Source organism: Rhinatrema bivittatum, chromosome 3 (genome assembly GCF_901001135.1).
Source record: "Rhinatrema bivittatum chromosome 3, aRhiBiv1.1, whole genome shotgun sequence".
In the NCBI taxonomy this organism is placed as follows: domain Eukaryota; kingdom Metazoa; phylum Chordata; class Amphibia; order Gymnophiona; family Rhinatrematidae; genus Rhinatrema; species Rhinatrema bivittatum.
In genome coordinates, this window is record NC_042617.1 from 390,162,386 (window position 1) to 390,181,593 (window position 19,208).

General features: G+C 40.4%; 2 protein-coding genes across 7 annotated transcripts in view; both read right to left on the minus strand.

Moving 5' to 3' along the window:
* The window catches only part of RIMS1 (regulating synaptic membrane exocytosis 1), a 697,371-nt gene extending 695,149 nt beyond the window's left edge, over window positions 1–2,222 (minus strand). For all 6 annotated transcript variants that reach the window (XM_029595629.1, XM_029595632.1, XM_029595630.1 and 3 more), the window contains exon 1: window positions 2,107–2,222. The gene's annotated coding sequence lies outside the window, so the exon portion shown is untranslated. The remainder of the gene's footprint in view (window positions 1–2,106) is intronic.
* LOC115088603 (regulating synaptic membrane exocytosis protein 1-like) overlaps window positions 1–19,208 on the minus strand; it is a 347,704-nt gene that overhangs the window by 11,294 nt on the left and 317,202 nt on the right. The window contains exon 2 of the mRNA XM_029596862.1: window positions 2,107–2,317. Within this exon, the coding sequence (XP_029452722.1) occupies window positions 2,107–2,317 (211 nt within the window). The remainder of the gene's footprint in view (window positions 1–2,106; window positions 2,318–19,208) is intronic.

Here is a 19,208-nt window from a genome sequence, read left to right on the forward strand (position 1 = left end):
AGCTAAAAAAAAAAAATCTGAAGCAGATTCAAAAATACATTTCAAAATTTGAAAATTCTGAAGCGAAGTTCAGCTGATTCTTGGATCCGCTTTTGGATTTAAAAAAAAAAAAAAAGTGGGACATCCACAATGAACATGCATGAGATGTATTTGGATATAGTGGAGGCAATCCATGCAGATGCATGACATGAATATTCCGTGTGGATATCCTGAAAACCTATCTGGCTTGCGGCACTTGAGGACCAGAGTTGCCTACCCACCCCCTTAGGAATTAATCCTAATTGAACTGTGCCCAAGCCCCAGGAAGAACACCCACTTCCATTTCTTAGAGGAACAATCATCAGGCGAGGCACATACAATGCAGAAGAAGACAAGGCAGGGATTATACTTCTACTTTAAAACTACCATGTAAGAAGACCCATAAAAATGCAACATTTGGGCTTATAACAACAATGATTTCCTCTGAATAGGACAAACATCGATGGGTAATGCTTCCTTTGGAAAAACCTTTGAAGGCAGGGCAATACTTGCCAGCAGTTATTTAGTTCCTTAACAGTTATTGCTAGATTATTTAATACCATATGTTGAGACCCTTGTAGTCGATTTTACTTATAGGGTTGTTTTGGACTGTTTTACAATCCTTGGTATTGGGGCACATTGATTATTGTGCTATATTTATTTATTTATTTATTTAACGATTTTATATACCGACGTTTATTAGGGATATCACATCAGTTTACAATAAACGAGAAACTACGCTTAAGTGGCGCTTGACAGGTAACGAGGTAACAGGTAACAAGGGAACAGTTAACAAGGTAACGGGTAACAAGAAAACAAATACATACAGTATATTATTGATAGGTTTGCTGGACAATTTGATCAGAGTTTTGCAGCTAATGCAGCATGCTTCAGCCCGAATGTTATTGAGTTTATCAAAGTATGATCATGTTTCTTCTGTGTTGTAGTATCTGCCTGGCTGCCAGTTAAATGGCGAGTTCAGTTTCGCCTTTTAGTCATCATTCATAAGTTGATGCACACTGAGGAAGATTATCACTAAAGAACAAACTGTCTGATTACACACCGAAAAGGACCTTGAGATCTCGGGCTGCTAGTTTATTATGCGAGCCATCTTTGAGTAGGAGCAGGCTCATTCGCACAAATACACAAGCATTTTCTTTTGTTGCACTTGCAAAATGAAACAAGTTACCAGTTCAGCTATGTGACGTACAGGAGTTTAGAGAGTTTAGGCAAGGGATATAAACACTATTATACTTGGAGGCATATGGTTAATTGATGCAATGTTTTTATGTTTTTATATTTCTTTGTAGGTGACCTGCCATAGTCTATGTATCAGTATATTGATTTTATTGTGGATGAGGTTCTGTAATCTGTTTTAGACAAATTATTATATTTGGAAACCAGTGGAATCCAAGCATCCAAAATAAATAAATAATGAATAAATAATGAATGAATAAATAAATAAATAAATAAATAAATACCATATGCCAAGTTTGATATAGGCCTTTCTGTTTCTTTCAGTAACTTGTTCTGCCCTTTTTTGTAGCTGTTAAATAGCCTTTTCAACAGAAACAAGAAATTGTATTTGAAAGCATAATATAGATTTATAAGGTGAAATTTACTTTAGCAATCAGTAAATATTTGAATGACAGCTGCCGACACACTGTTATAGATTCACAATATTTGACTAATTTTGAAGTCTGCTTTTCTCAAATGTATCACAATAAATGTATTTCTTATAACATTGGAATACCTTATATTCAATGTCTTCTGGTTATTAAATAAACTACTAAGTCTTTCTTACACTTACTTACTTCTTGTACTTAATATAATAACCAGTGTGTAATGTAAAACTGGCTCCAATCTATACTTTTAATTAGTATTATTCTCAGATTTATGAATTTAAATATATTCACTGGCAACAGGGTACTTTATATTACTTTTGATCAGACTGACAATTTGAACCAAACTGATGTGTGGTGGAAGCGAAATTAAAAAGTATTAAAAAAAACAAAAACCTTAACAGTTGTAGTCTGCCTATTTAAAAAAGTTAGAGCTGTCGTTTGTTATGACATAATCCGTACTTACATTATTTGAGCGCAGAGAAACACGCCCTCCACATCGCGCACAAAATTTTGTCCGGCAGTAAGAGCATAAATGGCCACAACCATCCGCAAACTTTGTTTTGTGACAGATTCCACATGTCGGAGCATCATCCTTATGCTCTCCTGGGTGGCGGGAATCTTCACCTATTTTTCTGATCTGTTCTTTGTAGCTCTCAAACTGTTGATGTAATCTCCTGTAAAGAATGAAAATTGAATATTATAGAAAGAAGACCCGAAAAAGCTAATGATGGTCTTTAAATATAAATTAAATAAATAGATTGTTCTTGACAGAAGCATATTTTGTATACATTGAGACTGATTCATCAAAATATTTTCCCACAGACCCCAGGCACAAAAAGTTACCAAAAGAAAGAATAGGTAAGTGCCTCTAGGCAACTGCTCTATTGTGTGAGTCACATCGATTATATCATTAGCATCATCTTGTGGAGGAGGGCAGCCTGTTGTCCACATGCCTAAGGATGGCTAGAGGTATAAATCCAACCCTGACTGAGACACAATAGAAGAAAAGCCTTAGGGATTCATTTTCAAAAGAATCTAGCTGCCTCAGTATGGAGTAAGGTAGCTAGATCAGAAGCTTTGAATATTTAGTCCAGCTGAAAGCAACCCTCCCATCCAGGCACCCAATCAGTAAAGGACTCCCCACCATCACTACCACCAATGCAGCCAATATGTCTTTATCTCTCTATTTCCTATTTCCATACCATCTTTTGCCCCAAAGGGGATTCAAAGGTCAGGCCACTGATTTAGGTCGCCATGCAGAAGGTGACTAGTTTGGTTCTAGAGTTGTATCTTTTGCTCCCTAGATCAGCTAGGGCATGGGATGTTGTGGGGGAAGCATTCACAGACCCTGGGGGTGGTGGTATGGGAGAATGTAATGGTAATTGCTTAAGGATGACACCTATGGTCAGATTCATGGCCAATGACTGCAGAAATCTGAAAGGAGCCCTAATGATCAGACTAGGTATGTTGTGGGCAGAGGAATATACAATGGGAGGCGGGGGGGAATCTCTGGGTAGTTGCGGATGAAGGCTCATGGCACCAGATCTGAGCAACCTTAATAGCATTAGTACCTTTAATTAGTGAAAGGACTTTCACACTATTTGTTTTAATTTGGGGAAAACAAGTCAATTTGGAGTCAATTATAAACTCCAAATTACACACTTCAGTACATAGATTTAGAGTAACCAGCATAACAGATCATTGTTTCCATGTCCAACGGTGCAGATTTCCCTATTTAAAACATGGATGTCTTTTGCACATTCAGGGACAGATAATTATTTCATAGCCATCGATCAATATTTTTCACATAGCTTTGGAATTTTTCCACTGGAACCTTTCCATACGAACAGGGAACATAGAACTGGATATCATCTGCACACATGTAGAAAACTACACCCATTAAACCCAAGTAAATACTAAAAACAACTGAAAATAAACAAGAGCCCTGTGGAATGCCTATAAACATCTTTTTCCAACTAGAAGAGGGATTGCCAATTTGTACCCTATACTGTCTGTCTTGCAAGTATGAAGTAAACTACAATAGTACAGTGCCATCAATGCCAATGCCAGCCAGACACTTCAGTAATAAACTATGTTGCCCAGTATTAAATGCCAACTTTAAATCTAATTGGATTAACATTCCTGCACTTACATAGGATATTCATCAGCATGTTTCTGAATATATACATTGAACTTACCACTTAGCTGTATAACTCATATCTGGCTAAGTTTAGACCTGTTATTGAGCAAGTCTAACTTATCTATCTACCATAGCTGGATAAGTCTGAATATCAGCACTTATCTGACTATCCCCTAGATTCATCAAAATGCTAAAATATTGCATGGATAACACCCATGGTAACAGAAAGGGCATGTTTAGAATTACTACATAATAACATAGCACTTCAGATGGTGTAGTTTTCATACCCTACAATACTTCTATTTCACAGCTCACAAAAGGGTAGATTTTAAAACGGACGCACTGATTTTATAACATATGCACACCGGCACGCACATGTTATAAAATAAGTGGGCCATGTGCACATACGCGCCAGCTTTTATAATCCGTGAGTATGTGCGGGTAGCGCATGCAAGGGAGGATAAAATTTAGCAAATTTGTGTGGCGACAAGATCGGGGTTCCCCCAGTTCCCTCCCAGTCCGCTCCTATAGGGTACCATCAAGATAGGGTGAGATAACATGGTAGAAATCTCATCTTTGTGAGACGTTCCTCACTCCAAATGATGTCAAATCTTCACCGAGATGTACTGTGCAGTTCATATGTCTCACTCTGCATGTAAAACAGGCCCCTAAACCCTAAACCACCAACAACACCTCACCTCAAGCTAATAGCTGGCCCTCCTATAGTCATATAAATAGTTGAATACTGTGAAGGACTCCCCAAAGGCTCTCCCTCTCCCTCTCCCCTTCCCTTCCATCTCTCTCCCACCCCATTCTCTCCAAGCCCAGAAATAGCCAAAATGCAATTTGCAATATTTATCACAAATTGCATTACAGCAATTTCAGGCATATTGCACAGCTTAACACCAGGAAAAAAGGTGTAATTATGTCTGGCATTAAAACCATGCAATAGAATGCATTATGCTATCACACAGTGCAATATTTCCCCCCATTTTACTTAATTTCACCCAAACCCCTCCCCAATCCGCCCCATCCAAAAATTTGCATTCGTGCCATGCGATAATCATGTTATTGCATGCGTTAATGTGTTATTACGTGCAGTAACGCAATATCGCATTTTGATGAATCACCCTGTATGATAGATAGATAAGTAGCTTTTCCCGATCTGCCCACTGCTCTATAATTATATATCTGGCTATTGACTTAGCCTGATATCTACTTATCAGCAGAATATTCTGTGGCAGATGTAGTCGAATATTCAGTGGCAGCCACTGAATATTCGGCTACATTCAACGTACTTATCTGGCAAAGTGACAACTGCTGAATGCAGCCGAATATTCAGTGGCCGTCATTTAGCCAGGTAAGTCGCTATTTAACTAGCTAAGTAGTGCTGAATATTGGCCTCAATGAATCTAGAAGAGGCACTAGAGCAAACTATCAAACTAAGGCCTAGATTCACCATTCTATCGCAGAATGGTGAATCCAGCGAAAACGGGGAGCGGGGGGGTGAAGGGGGAGGTGAGCCTGTGAAAGCTGGCAGCCTTCGCACCACCACGGTGGTTTTGCTGCCGGCTTTCGCACCCAATAGCGCCACCATGAAAGATGGTGCTATTGGGCGCGCTACTGGCGATGATAATGTCCACCTCCTCGCCACCCTGACTTCTCCCCTCATTGCCCTGACTCCTCCCCCAGCATGCTAATGCACGAGATAAGCATTTGAAAATGACCCCCTAAAATAATAGCAAATTATCAGGACTTGATGGTTTTCACCCCAAAGTTCTGAAGGAACTCAAATATGAAATTGCATACCTGCTACTGGTAATCTGTAATCTATTATTACTTAAGGACTGGAGGGGAGCAAATATAATGCCAAATTTAATGAAAAAAATAAAGCTCTGGGACTGATCCAGGAAACTACAGACTAGTGAGTCTGATGTTGTCAATGGGCAAATTGATGTAAGCCATTATTAACAACACAGATACTTGGCATATTGTTAAACATGTCTTATTGGGAAAGAGTCAGTATGGATTTAGCAAAGGGAAGTCATGCCTTATTAATCTACTAGAATGCTTTGAAAGTGTGGAGAAGCATGTGGAGAAGGGTGAGTCAGTTAATATTTATTTATTTATTTATTTTTAATTTTTATATACCGATGTTCCTGTATTAAAAGGAAATTAACAAATCATGGGATACGAGGCAATATCCTATTGTAACTAATAACTGACTTTTACCCTCTCCATTGAACAGAGATGGCCCTTACCAAAATTTTCAGCGCTATAATTTATTTATTTATTTTAAAAATATTTTTATACCACTTAATCAAGAAAAATCTGAGCAGTTTACAGTGAAACATAAAACAGCTTTGACAGACACAGACATTAAAACAACATAATTAAAAACAATAAAAATATAAATCAAATAAATAATTACATGTAAAATTAGAAGAATATTATCTATGGCATCACCAAAAGCTTGCACAAATAAATAGGCCTTTAGCTGCTTATGAAACATTTTTATATCAGACCTAAATCTTACTGAACGAGGCACTGAATTCCAAATTGTAGGGCCAATAAAAGAGAAAGCAAGTGATCTTGTTTTCACAAGCCAACTTTCTTTCAATGACATTACAAATAATAAAACTTCATCTTGAGAACATAGAGTATGAGTTTATTGGTAACGAATTATCATTTCTGACAAATAAGGAGGACAGTTGCCTGTAACAATCTTGAAGATTAGGACTGTATTATTTATCAATTTGAATTAATGAAAAGAAATCATACAAAAAATTAATTGAAAAAACTCATGAAAAAAATACACAGAAAAATAACAAAAACTTAGCAGGGTAGTTTTCAAAGTCATTTATGTAATAAAAACCGGTTTTATGCATATAAGTGACTCTTAGGAAATAGCCCTGGCAAGTATGCTCATAAAAGTATGCACATAACCTGGTTTTGCATACTTTTACATGCATAAAAAATGTACACATGGAAGTTATCATACCCAAGTTACGCCCTACTTGGAGCAGGTGTGGTAATGTGCCTGTGCACCCAGTCAGTGACCTGAGTATTTCCAAAGGGAGCTCATGCATTTAAGTTCACTTTGAAAATACTCAGTAAAGTCTGTGTGTACAATGTGCACACAGACTTTACTAATAGGTGGGCTGTTTGAAAATTACCCGCAGTAAATGCTACCATAGAAGAGGAACCAACATTATGCATAATACCATGAAATGATACATAATACAGTCAAACCAAACAGAAAATACAACACCAATCCTCTAATGATAGTCTACTTCCAAGCTCTTGTTGAACATAAGAACATAAGAACATGCCATACTGGGTCAGACCAAGGGTCCATCAAGCCCAGCATCCTGTTTCCAACAGTGGCCAATCCAGGCCATAAGAACCTGGCAAGTACCCAAAAACTAAGTCTATTCCATGTTACCATTGCTAGTAATAGCAGAGGCTATTTTCTAAGTCAACTTAAAGCAGGTAATGGGAGATTCTGGGAGCTGACTTGGGTCAAAAAAAGGTATATCTAAAATGCTGATAATAAATCTTATATTTATATGACAAATCAGAAAGAAAGTAGCACCCAGTGTAAGTACCTGAAATTTTAAGTTTGAAAATTTCTGTCTGCATGCCTGAGTTTCTTTAATGATATCTGGAAATATCCTGATTATTTGTTAACAAAATGTTTTATCACATCTAGAAAAAAGAAATAATTTAAAAATCCAATCTCTATCTGATTCTAAAGATAAGGTTACCAGTGAAGTTGCTTTGTCTAGTGTTTCCAGCAATAAATCTAAGGAAACATCCTTCATAGATGTATCCAACTTACTATCTTTAGTAACCACAACTTCTGCCTTCTTATTTAAAGACTCCCTTTCCTTCTACTTTTATTAGGAAATAATAAGTTGAAACAATAAGATGGAGAGCTGTCTCAAGAATTTCCAATATGTTTGGAATAATCTAAATAGCAAGAAATACCAGTGTGATCATTTCCCAAATGAATGGCTTTCTAGGTCTCCTGTGTTTCCTGCCAGACAGATTTGTCTATGTGTTTCTACTAGGAAATCTGGTTATTAGAGAACTTGTAACCTGTCAAACAAACTCAAGTACTAGATTGAGCCTATTATCACAGCTGGATCTAAATAGCTACCACTACTAATAATCTTCCTGTGATGACCGGCGTGAGAATGAGCCCTTAGAGCCGTGGTGTAATTGACGCAGCCTTGTAGGTGAACCTATGAAACCTATGCAGATAGCTGGCAAACGCATCCTTAAGCAAGAGAGACTGGAGCTTCTCTTATACCTGCCATCTCCTCTGCAGGTTGAGCCTTTGGGTTATGATAGCTGGCAGGGCTTAGGACGGTCTCTAGAGCGGTAGCAAACGAGAGTCCAAGGGCATGTCGGGGTCAGGGCAGGCAGCAAAAGGAGATACTTTGCATAGGCCAAAGGTCGAGGCATGTGGAAAACAATATGCTCAGGTCCAGGGAAGAGGTCAGGTCCAGGCAGCAGGCAAGCATGGTCAGATGCAAGGCAAGAGGTCGATACTGCAAGATCAGGACAGAGGTGGATAAAAACTGACGAAGAGACACTGGATGAGACTGGAAGGAGGAGGCGAGATGAGGCAGGCTGGGCAAAGCAAGGGTAGATGAGACAAATCTGGATGAAGAAGAAGACAGGACAAGGCTGGCCAGGAACAAACAGGAACAAAGAAACAAAAAGGTACCAGGAATGCAGAAGCACATGCACTGAAGACCAAAGGCACATCAGGGGAGGTGTCTTAAGCCCCTCTGCAGGAGTCTATGTAGGCATCGAGTGCGCATGTGTCTAGATGGCACCAGAAGAGTCGGCAACAAATCAGCATTAGGACTGTGTGAAGTGGCCTGCACAGTCTGAAGCTGTGTCCCAGCCACAGGAGGCCTCGGGTGATGCTGAGAGTAAGTGAGTTGGCTTGTGGGACCGTCCCATGAGTTGATGATCCTAACACCTATGTCCCCTGCACAGCCTGCCAGAGAGACTCAGCAATATGAGAACTATTTCAACTAGGACTTCTAGCTTTTACAGAATTTTTCAGCCTGCCAGATAGAGCCAGCTGTTAGTCTATTCTACCACTAAAACATATCAGACAAACCTGGCCCCAGGATTGCCTTCTTCCACTAAGACTTCAAACATTTCATATTACTTAGGGGAAAAGGCACAAAACTAACTGGTAGCAGATTTAAAACAAATTTAAGAAAGTTTTTTATTCAGTCACTATACAATTACACTATGCAAGGAATTTGTGGCCAGAGAATGTGGTCAAAGCTAGTAATATAGCTAAGGTTAAAAACAGTTTGGAAATGTTTCTCAAGGAAATGTTCATAAGTAATTATTAGCCAGATAGAATTGAATGTTTCCACTGCTTACTTCTGGAGGGTGCAATATGGAAAGAACTTTCCTATTGGGATCTACTACGTGCTTCCAAATGACACAGACTGGCCTCTGTTGGAAACAGGATGCTGGATTCAATGGACCACTGATCTAGCTAAGCATGGCATTTCATTATGTTACATTATGTTATTAGGTTCATTGTTGAATCTAGTACGGCTCTATGAACAATTAAGCTTGTGCCGCTTGGTTATGTTTTCTGCTGTCTTCATTTCTAGCACATTCGGATCCTCTGTGCTTATCCCATGCCTTCTTAAACTCTGTTACTGTTTTAGCCATCATTACCCACCCCCAGGAGAGTATTCCAGGTTTCCACCACCTGTTGCATGAAAATAAAATATTTCCTGATGTTGCTTCTCAATCTATCCCTTGGAAACATCATATCATGACTCCTATTTTCAGAACTTTCTTTTCCTTGAAACAGGATTGTGCATATCTTTCAGATATTGAATGTCCCTTTCATATTTCATCTGTCCTGTCTCTCTTCTAGGGTATACTTGTCTCTTCTGAAGGATATTCAAAAACATAGAGACTTTTGGAGGCACTTCAGTAACATCCATGATGGGGCCAGCCCAGATAAATTAATGAAAAACCAGGACATTATTATTATTATGGCATGTTATAGGGCACTTTATTTATTGATTTATTGAAAAAACTTTCTATGCCATGTTAGCCCATTTTCTAAGACGCTTACAATAAAAATATGCAGAGCTAGTACAATAAAGGAAACTGACAGGAATAGACCTATTTGACTGATACTCAGCTGGCAGCAAAAGAAAGAAAAACTATTATCATTTACAAGGACATATCAAGCCACAGAAAATACGTACTAGGAGACTTTGACACTGTGAAAACCATTAACCAGAAAAACCCTCAGTCCACATCAGAAGAGAAAATACTTCTTGGTAAGGAGCAAGCCATGGTAGATACTCTGAAAAGTGGAAGGGATTTGTAGTAATCCGAAAGTTTCGTTGAAGAGAAAAAGCCTTCAGATATTTTTTAAAAGTCTTAAAACATGGATCTTTCCTGAATTGAGTCATCTGATATTTTCTTCTGCATTTTTTAAATTGTCATTTTTCAAGTCATTTGCCAATATTACCATAAACCAAGATTTTCCGAATACATATTCACACAGAATTCTTGAACTTCATCTATACAATGATATTTTTACACAGCTAGCATCCTCCTATTTATATTAGCTGTAATTCCTATGACGTACTAATGGTTTCTGAGGTATGATCAATCTGAGGTGGTACCAATTGTAGAAACTGAGCTTATTCAATCTTTGGAAGGAATGTTTATATTGATATTTAATGCATTGCTGATTTTATCATTATTGTTATTTTATGTTCTCATTTTATTTGTTTTATGTACATCGCTTTGGAAGATTTTATTGTAAAAACTATAAAGCGATTCCTAAATTTTCTAAATAAATAAACCAATATGTTTATCATGATCAGGAATCAGAATGCCTGGGATTTAACTATGCATTGCATAAGAGATTTCATTCTAGAGTATTCATTTCACATCTGTGGCATTTCGACTTGAATATTATGCCACTAATTCAATTGCTGCCTGCTGGTTGGAAACTCAGGTTGTATCCTTTTGATATTTAATTGTGCTTAGCACACTTTTATTCATTCCTCCATGATAGTCCAGATTGATATTACTGACAGTCTAACAACTACGAATTTGTGCTGGTTATTAGAAAGGCAGCATAAGTATATTCTATTTTAAATTTTATTCAAATGAAAATGATCTTGCAGTTAGAACATAATCATGTATGTAATGAGCAACACTGCTGCACTACTGTAGTGCCTTAGATTTTATTGTGGCATGAAAGAAAACCGTGTTCTTTAGTGATGCCATTGATTATAAATCATATAATCAGTATAAATCCATTAAAATAAAAAGCAGGCACATTATTTACCATCTGTGCTTATTGCTTTTGTAACTATAAATATACATGAGTAATATAACATGACAAAAGAACAAAACATTGTATAAAAGGCTGCTATTTCAATATTTTTTCTCTGTTGTATATATCATTAATAATGCTGCTGATGACAAATATACAGTAGTTCTCTCCTACTAACGGAAGAGTAATAAATTTGACAAATAAACCTCAATTACTATAGAATAGGAAGTTGTATTTTTCCTTTTTGATTATATTTACTGATTGCAATACATGTTAAGCTGACAATATCTGAAACTGAGGTCCCCAGTTTATTCACATAAAAAAGGACAATATGGTCAGCAGCAAATTGGACTACCCCGTATCTCCTCTCCATTGAACCTCAAACATAATATGCTCCGGGAAATAAATGAGATGGTAATTCATTTTTTATGCTGACCTGTCTGCAAGGAATGCCATTAAGGAAAAATAAGACAACATTTCTTTAGTGATAATGTGTATCAGACCACTTGGAGCTGATTTAAGACTACTGTAAGCCGGGCATTAGGATACAGAAAACCACCCAGCACACATCTGGTGTGATGTATCTATTGCTGGATCTGCAAAATGTATATAGGTGGTATTTTTGCAGTCCATGATTGGAAACCAAATGCCTACATCAATAAACTAAGAAATGCTGTCCATTTGTTTGGAGACTTATAATGAAAGAGCTTTGGCATAGGAGATATAAGGAAGGAGACTAGAGAAAGAGGAAAATGAAGACAATAGCTGGGTATTGGTGACTAGAGGCAGCAGCAGTGGTAAGATGGTATCAAATGAGTCCTATCCATGCCCACCCAAAAAATTCACTCTATAGGTGCAGAGACATTAAAGGATATGATGTTCTCAATCTTCCTGAGGAATTCTCACCCTTTCCCAAATGAGGGAGACAAGTTGGGTGGACAGTAGAATTTAGGGAGTCAAAAAGACAACTGATGGCAATATGAGATTTAATGGTTGGCTATACAGACAGTGAAATATGTGGCCCAGTGATAAGAATCACAATGAAAATATTATATTGAGATGAAAAAAGTTCTACATACAGCTGATAAGAACCAGTCAGTTACTGAGTGCAAAGGCAGGTGTAGAAGGGAATTGAACCCTGCCAGCTACAAAATAACTGGTTAAGTTTGTCCTGGTTATCCTTCCTTTCTCCCATATGAACACTGAAGTGACATCAAAACAACCCCCTCCCCAGGTCCTTTACCCTTCCCCTGCTGAAATTCAAAGTTACATCAGATACAAGCTTCCCAGACCAACAATGGCTCTTTGCACCTTCCACCATGCCCCTAGCCAATTTGCCACAACAAAGGCAGGAAGAGGAATACTCAAGAACAAGTTTCTAGCCTATTACAAGAACCTTCTTTATTTCAGACAGGGTCTAATTCTTGTGTCTGTTCTAGATGGTCAGAAACATCTGCTTTATGTGACAGATTAATCTTCACTGAACTGCATGGTATTACCTTTACTGAACATTGCAAACAAGAGAAAATACCTCATAGTCTAAGGATTTTGAAGGAGCCTAAGTTATTTGCAGAAGATTCTGTTTTTGTGGAGAGCTGGGATTTCATTCTTAATACATGCTCCTTGGCGCTAATGGTTTTCATCACAGAAATCTCTAAACGTGTAGGTAATATATTGAAACAACAATTGGATCAAAAAAAAACTAAAAGGTGAGGCAGCTATTAATCCTTTAGATGCTCAATATTTGGATTTACAAAAATCTATGGATATTATTTAATGCTGAATTAAGGAAATTCAAATTGTCCACATTTTCTAGGGACGAAAATAATTATAGTAAAGGATCCATATAACCTTGGGTCAATTCTTCTACCAAGAAACTCATTGGAAAAGTGACTTTTGATCTGATGGGCTCTTTGAAAATGATGGTGCTGAGAAGCCAGTATTATCCCTTTTTTCAGACTGATGTTTTGTGATGAAAAGAAAACAAGGGAAGTGGAAAGACGGGAAAGTTTTGACCCAACTGCAGATTTGTGTCTTCGACTTAGAACAAACCAGAATCAGTTATTAGAAATCATTTGAATCAGTTAACCATTAATGAAACTACTGTTTTTGCCAAGGGTCTATCCTTTGCTCCTGTTGTCCCTAGGATCCTTTATCATTTTAGATTATTTTAAATGTATTTTGTTTGATTACTATCACTGAAGTTAGGAAGATGGATGGGAGCAAAAAAAGAGTGGTGGAGGGAGGGAGGAAAATATGTGCTGGTGGTGTAGAGAGAGAGGCTCTGCATAAAGTTGCCAACTGGCTCCAGATTTTGAGGACATGTTGATTCAGTCTTAGTTTTACCCAGGCCTGCAAGGACTTGTTGTTCTGGCATCTCTATTGATTTTCTTAAGAAAAGTAGGATAACAAGCCCATGTAGGTGGCAAAGTAAAACCAGGATTGGATCAATCTGTCCTGAAAATCTGGAGCCAGTTGGCAACCCTAGTTCTGCATCATGATGCAGATAAGAGAGGAGAAAAGGACTGCAGCAGTGAAGGAGACTGAAGTACATATGTGTACGAGAGGACTAGGGATGAGGATGTGAATGTGTGAAAGGGATCCATAGGTAAGAGAATTAAGGAGAGGGGACCCTGGATCCTCCTGCTTTCTCTTCCATATCTTCTGCCTCCCCCTCTAATCCCAAGCCGCTTCTCTCTTCCCCACACTGATCCCTATTCTTCACCTAAAATAAACAAAAAAGAAGAAGGTAAATTTATTTAGATACACTAAAAAGATCAGAAAACAGGGTGATCCAAGAGGGCTGCGTGAGATGACGCTGCTTTGCTGCTCCATCTCAGATTTCCTAAATTTCCTTTGGTTTTTTTTATCCCTTTGCTTCTATATGCCTCATAAGAGGAAGGGTAAGGTGCGGATTTATCCATCTGAACCCTGTACCCCCTCAGACCAACGATCCATCTATGTATTCGGTTCCTATCCAGGACTTGAGGGCATCCAGCCCTGCTGGTGAGGCAGCGAGATGAGCTCTGCTCTCTCCTAGGGAAATTTCTTTGAGCCCTCCTGACCCACGACCGCCACCGCTGACTTCTCCCTCCAGCACCACCTACGATGCTGGGGTGCCTTGTGATAATTCTACCCTGCACTTCAGTTGGATAGAATTGCCGATGCTATGCCTGAAGTGGTGTCAAGTTCCTGCATCGCTGCCCCCCAGAGTCTTTTGGGGAGAGCGGTTCGGTTAGTGGATCTGCCTTCCCGGTCTCAGCGCTGGGGAATGTCAGTGATTCTGGAGCCATTTCCCCTGTTTCATCAGCGGTGAGTGCCTGAGCTGGGGTTGGTGTTGCTCGGCTCCCCTTGGAGATTACAAAACCGGCAGTGGTAACTCTTGAACCCCTTTGGGACTTGATTGCAGGAATGACCTCTACTTTCAATGAATACTCCCAGCAACTGGTCTCTGTTTTGGAGAAGTTAGACTCAGCAGCACAAGATCATCAGTATATTCTTCAAGCACATGCTTCATCTATTCAAGTTCTGGGAGATGATATTAAAACTTTACAAGCTTCCAATGTGGCTATTCTTCATGATTGTACATATTCTTCAAGAAGATTGGAATCATCGGAAAATTCCTTGAAACATCTGAATTTACGCCTACTGAACTTTCCTAAGGTTCTTGGTGAACTTCCTCTGATTTCTTTCAAGAGATTTATGTCTGAAATGTTAAAAATTCCCTTTGAGTTAGTTCCTGCAGTAAAGAGGTGTTACGGTCGTGGACCCTTGGGCCGCTTGGGACAGAGGATGGTATGCTATGGAAGGCCACAGCAAGTGTCCCAGCCGGGAGGCAGCTCGGGAGAGACTCAGAGGAGACTTCACCACCGGAAGTCTGAGGTCCCCCCAGGAGGAGCCCGTAGGGACCCAGACCTCTTAGACTTAGGTGGAGTCCTATGCGACCAAGGACCCAGGCAGCGGCTGAAGAGATGGACGATGGCTGGACCCAGGTGGATGAAGAGTCTTCACCCTCGGAAGCCCGCAGCTCCCCCGGGAGGAGACCGTGAGAGCCCGAGCTGCTGGGACTTAGGAGAAACCTCTGGGCCAGCAAGTACCAGATACCTGAGATGAGGAAGAAGCCAAAGTCGGAGTCCAGGAGCGAAGCCGGGTCAGGAGCCAGGAGTCAGTGATCCACACCAAAGCCAGGGAGAAAGCAGAAGATGGAGTCGGGGACAGAGCCGGGTCAGAAGCCAGAAGGTCAGAAGACAAAGCCAAGCCAGGAACAGAAGCTGAAGACGGCGTTGTGGGACGGAGCCGGGTCGGAAGCCAGAAGTCAGATGTCGATACCAAACCAAGGGGCGAAAGCAGGAGACAGGTCAGGAAGCAAGCCGGGTCGAAGACAGCAGCAGTCAGATGTAAACACAGCAACTAGCAAGTCAGGGAGCCCTGAGGAACCTCGTTGCAAGGCGAGGATCCAATCCCAGCTGCAGGGTAATATACCCTGCAGCGTCTGACGTCATCTAGGAGCTGTCCCAGGTTTCCCGCGCTGGCCCCTTTAAGAGTGGAGCCCCTGCGCGTGCGTTTGCCTAGGGGGTGGGGCCAGCGACGGGAAGTCGGCGGCATCTCCCTCTCAGTGGAGATGCCGCGGCAGGCTGCGGAACAGGCCTAGGAGGCCGGGAACGGATTCGCGGGCCAGCCCCAAGGTAGGAGGAGGGACCGGGGCACGGCCCGGTCCCGTAACAAGAAGATAGTTTTTCTTTCTCAGAGACAAAGATTACCTCAATCTAATTTACCTAGTAATAGGGAAAACTTCTCTAATCTATCTGAATATCTGGAGAGTTCTAATGTAGAAATGATTGATAAATCTGTCTTGCTTGTCTCTTTTTTCTTCGAACAAGATCTAAGCTTAGTAATGAGATATTATTTCAAGAATTTAGAAGTTACCTTTTTGGGGGACAGGGTCTGTATCTATCCTGACCATAGCTAGACCTACTCAATTGTGTTGGAAAGCTGTTTTGAATATGCACTCTGAAGTCTATACTTTAGTTGGAAGTTTCTTGTTATGATATCCATGCAAGAGTATAATTAGGTTTCGAGATAATACCTATATATTTTTTAGTCCAGAACAATTACGGGATTTTTTGAATGCTAGAGTGATAGTTCCTGCTAATAATTAGTGATATCATTGGATCATTGTAATTATTTTGGGGTATCTCATGTGCAATTTCCAGATTTAAATGTTATCATTTTTTCTCTTCTTTTTTCATCATCTCCCCCCCCCCCCCCCACTCCATGTTTCTTTATCATAGATGTGAGATTATTTTTGGTTTTCTAGGAGAGTAGTTTTTATTGGTATTGCATAATTTCCTTCTTATGTGTTCTCTCAATTACCATTACAAAGTCTCACTTTGTTATAATTTGAAAAGGTTAATAAAGATAAAATTAAAAAAAAAAAGATCAGAAAACAGCTTTGAGGTCATTATTCAAAGAGCCAGCGAGTGGCAAATTTATCTGGGTAGAGGTGTGCACATGGATATTCACTGGAATTTACCAAGAAAAATCTGCCACTGAACATACATGGATAAAATTATGTGCTTAACCTTACCTGGATAAAGTTAGGACAGTGATTTTTCTGACCAAACTTGTTGTGCAAGTAACTTTAGTAGGAGATTGCTCAATATGTGCACTCACTAGCTGACATTTAGCCCTGCCCCTAGAATACCTCTATCAACACCCCTTTTTGTCCAGATAAATGTTGTGTGCACAAAATTTACGAGGTTCAGGGGGGACATTTCAAAAATTGGGTTTTATGCATGTAACTACACAAAGATTGTCAATAGTGACCTATTTATTTTTATAAAGTAAAATAAAAATGTACATTATTTAATGTGTAAATGACCTGCAGTATTTCTGAAACTTTGCTGCAGAATTTTTTTTACTCTTGCCACAGACTTTAACACTTATGGGTAGATATTTAAAGTTACGCGCGGGCATAGATTTGTTCGCGCAACCACGCGCATGTTATAAAATCCAGGGTTGGTACGCACAGGGGGGTGCACAATTGTGCAACCTACGTGCGCCGAGCCAAGCAGCCTGCCTCTGTTCCCTCCGAGGCCACTCCGAAATCGGAGGGCTTTGCGCGAGCCGGCGGCCTATGCAACATAGGCGCGCTGGCGCGCAAGTCCCCTGCGCGGAGAAGGCAGGCGTAGTCAGTCAAGGCAAGGGTCAGAACTCGGAGAAGGCAGGCGTAGTCAGTCAAGGCAAGGGTCAGGGCATGGAGAACACAGGCGTAATCAAGCGTGGCTAAGGTCTGCGGCTGGAGATAGGCTGAAGAATACTCAGGCGTAGCAGAGGTCCAGGGCTGGAGATAGGCTGAAGAATAGTCAAACAAAGCAGAGTCGAAATCCAATGAATCAGTCCGACACATAGACAAGACAGGAATGAGGAAGACAGGAACCGGGAACCATAGGAATCAGGAACATGACGTAGAGCAGATTCTCTATCAGCAACAAGTACGAGGAGACCTGTTGCAAAGGCAATGCTATGGTGCGAGGCCTGAGCTTATATATGCTGAAGAGTCTGACGTCAGCATCCGGGGCTGCGGCCAGGTTCCGCCACGCGCCCTTTAAAAGAAATAGCGATGTGCGCGCGCCTAGGGAGGGGCGCGGCGCTGATGACGGTGTCTCTCCACGGACCACGCACAGAGGCCTGACGAGCAAGGACATCTTGACTAGCAACAATGGGGACCATGGCAGAGCCAGAGGCACCGGAGGCGACCCGAGGTCGGAGCTGGTGGCCCACCGCCACCAGTGAAGAGGAACCAGGAGCTGGAGTCCGTGTGAAAAGGTGAGAGGGCCGCGCCGTGGGTCTGCCATGGGCGGCATGCGTAACAGAAATAAAATATTGGGTGTAGAGTCTCCTTTGATGAGACATGAAATCAGTTACCGTAAAGACCCAGCCGCTATCAAGTGGTTGCAAATTAATGTGTCTAACTCAAGATGCAAAAGTAATTTATCTTCTTGGTAATACTGGAAACCGCAAAATACTTTGAATACGTGCTACATTATAAGAAAGACACGAAAGAAATTGCAGTTGTATCACATTATCTGCAACACTAAAACAGCATTTAACGCACCATTAAAAACTGGTCAGTCAGTAGTGATCAGAAATCAGTCACATAATTGTATCACCCTCAAAAAGTACATAACTTAAGGAAATCCATTTTTGAGTTTTGAAGATCAAGGAACTAAAAAAAAATTTTCTTGCAGGCCATAAAGAACTGATGTTAATACAACAAAATCCAAAGAGCAGTAAAAAGAGACAATGTTAAAGGACTGCTTGGCAACTTAGGGTCTGATACTAGAGTTTTTCCCACAACCGTGACAGGTGCAACTCGCATCCTCCCTCCTAGCCTATTTTTCACTCACCCGCTCTCCCTACCCCATCCCCCAACCCTTTTTCTTGACCTGCAAAAGAATACGATATCACACTGCCAATCAAGTAAAAATATCTTTATTGGAATTCTATGGCCACAGCATAGGTCAACTGCATACCACAATTCAACCACTGAATTTTAAACCTATTACACGAACTAACTTCCCAAACACCTACAGGGTGACTATGCCCTCACCTGCAAAATTTCAGTTCATAAAAACTCAATAAGCATTACACTGCTGCAGGGTTGGCCACAGAAGCCAATTCCATTATAACATTTTGGTATCCGGGATGCAAGGCCATCAAAGCCTCGCCCCTAAATTAACTTACAATTTTGTCCTTTATTACCGGGTAAGGCATTCTCTGCCGTGCGACGATGTCCTGGTCCATAAAAGAGAAGATGTCACTCATGAATATGCAACAAAATTAGGGACCTTCATTTTCATTTTTTATTGTTCTTCACTTTTTGTGGGAATTTATCAGGGTGGGATGGGTGGGGAAAAAGCACCAAAAGAAGAGGTTGCTGGACTTACCAGCCTACTCTTATATCTGGGGTTACTGGTCCACCCCCCAGCCTCCATCCTTTCCCCTAAGCCACACCCCTTAGGATCCAGAGGTGGAGTACTACCCCAGTTGTGGCCTCCCCATAACTATA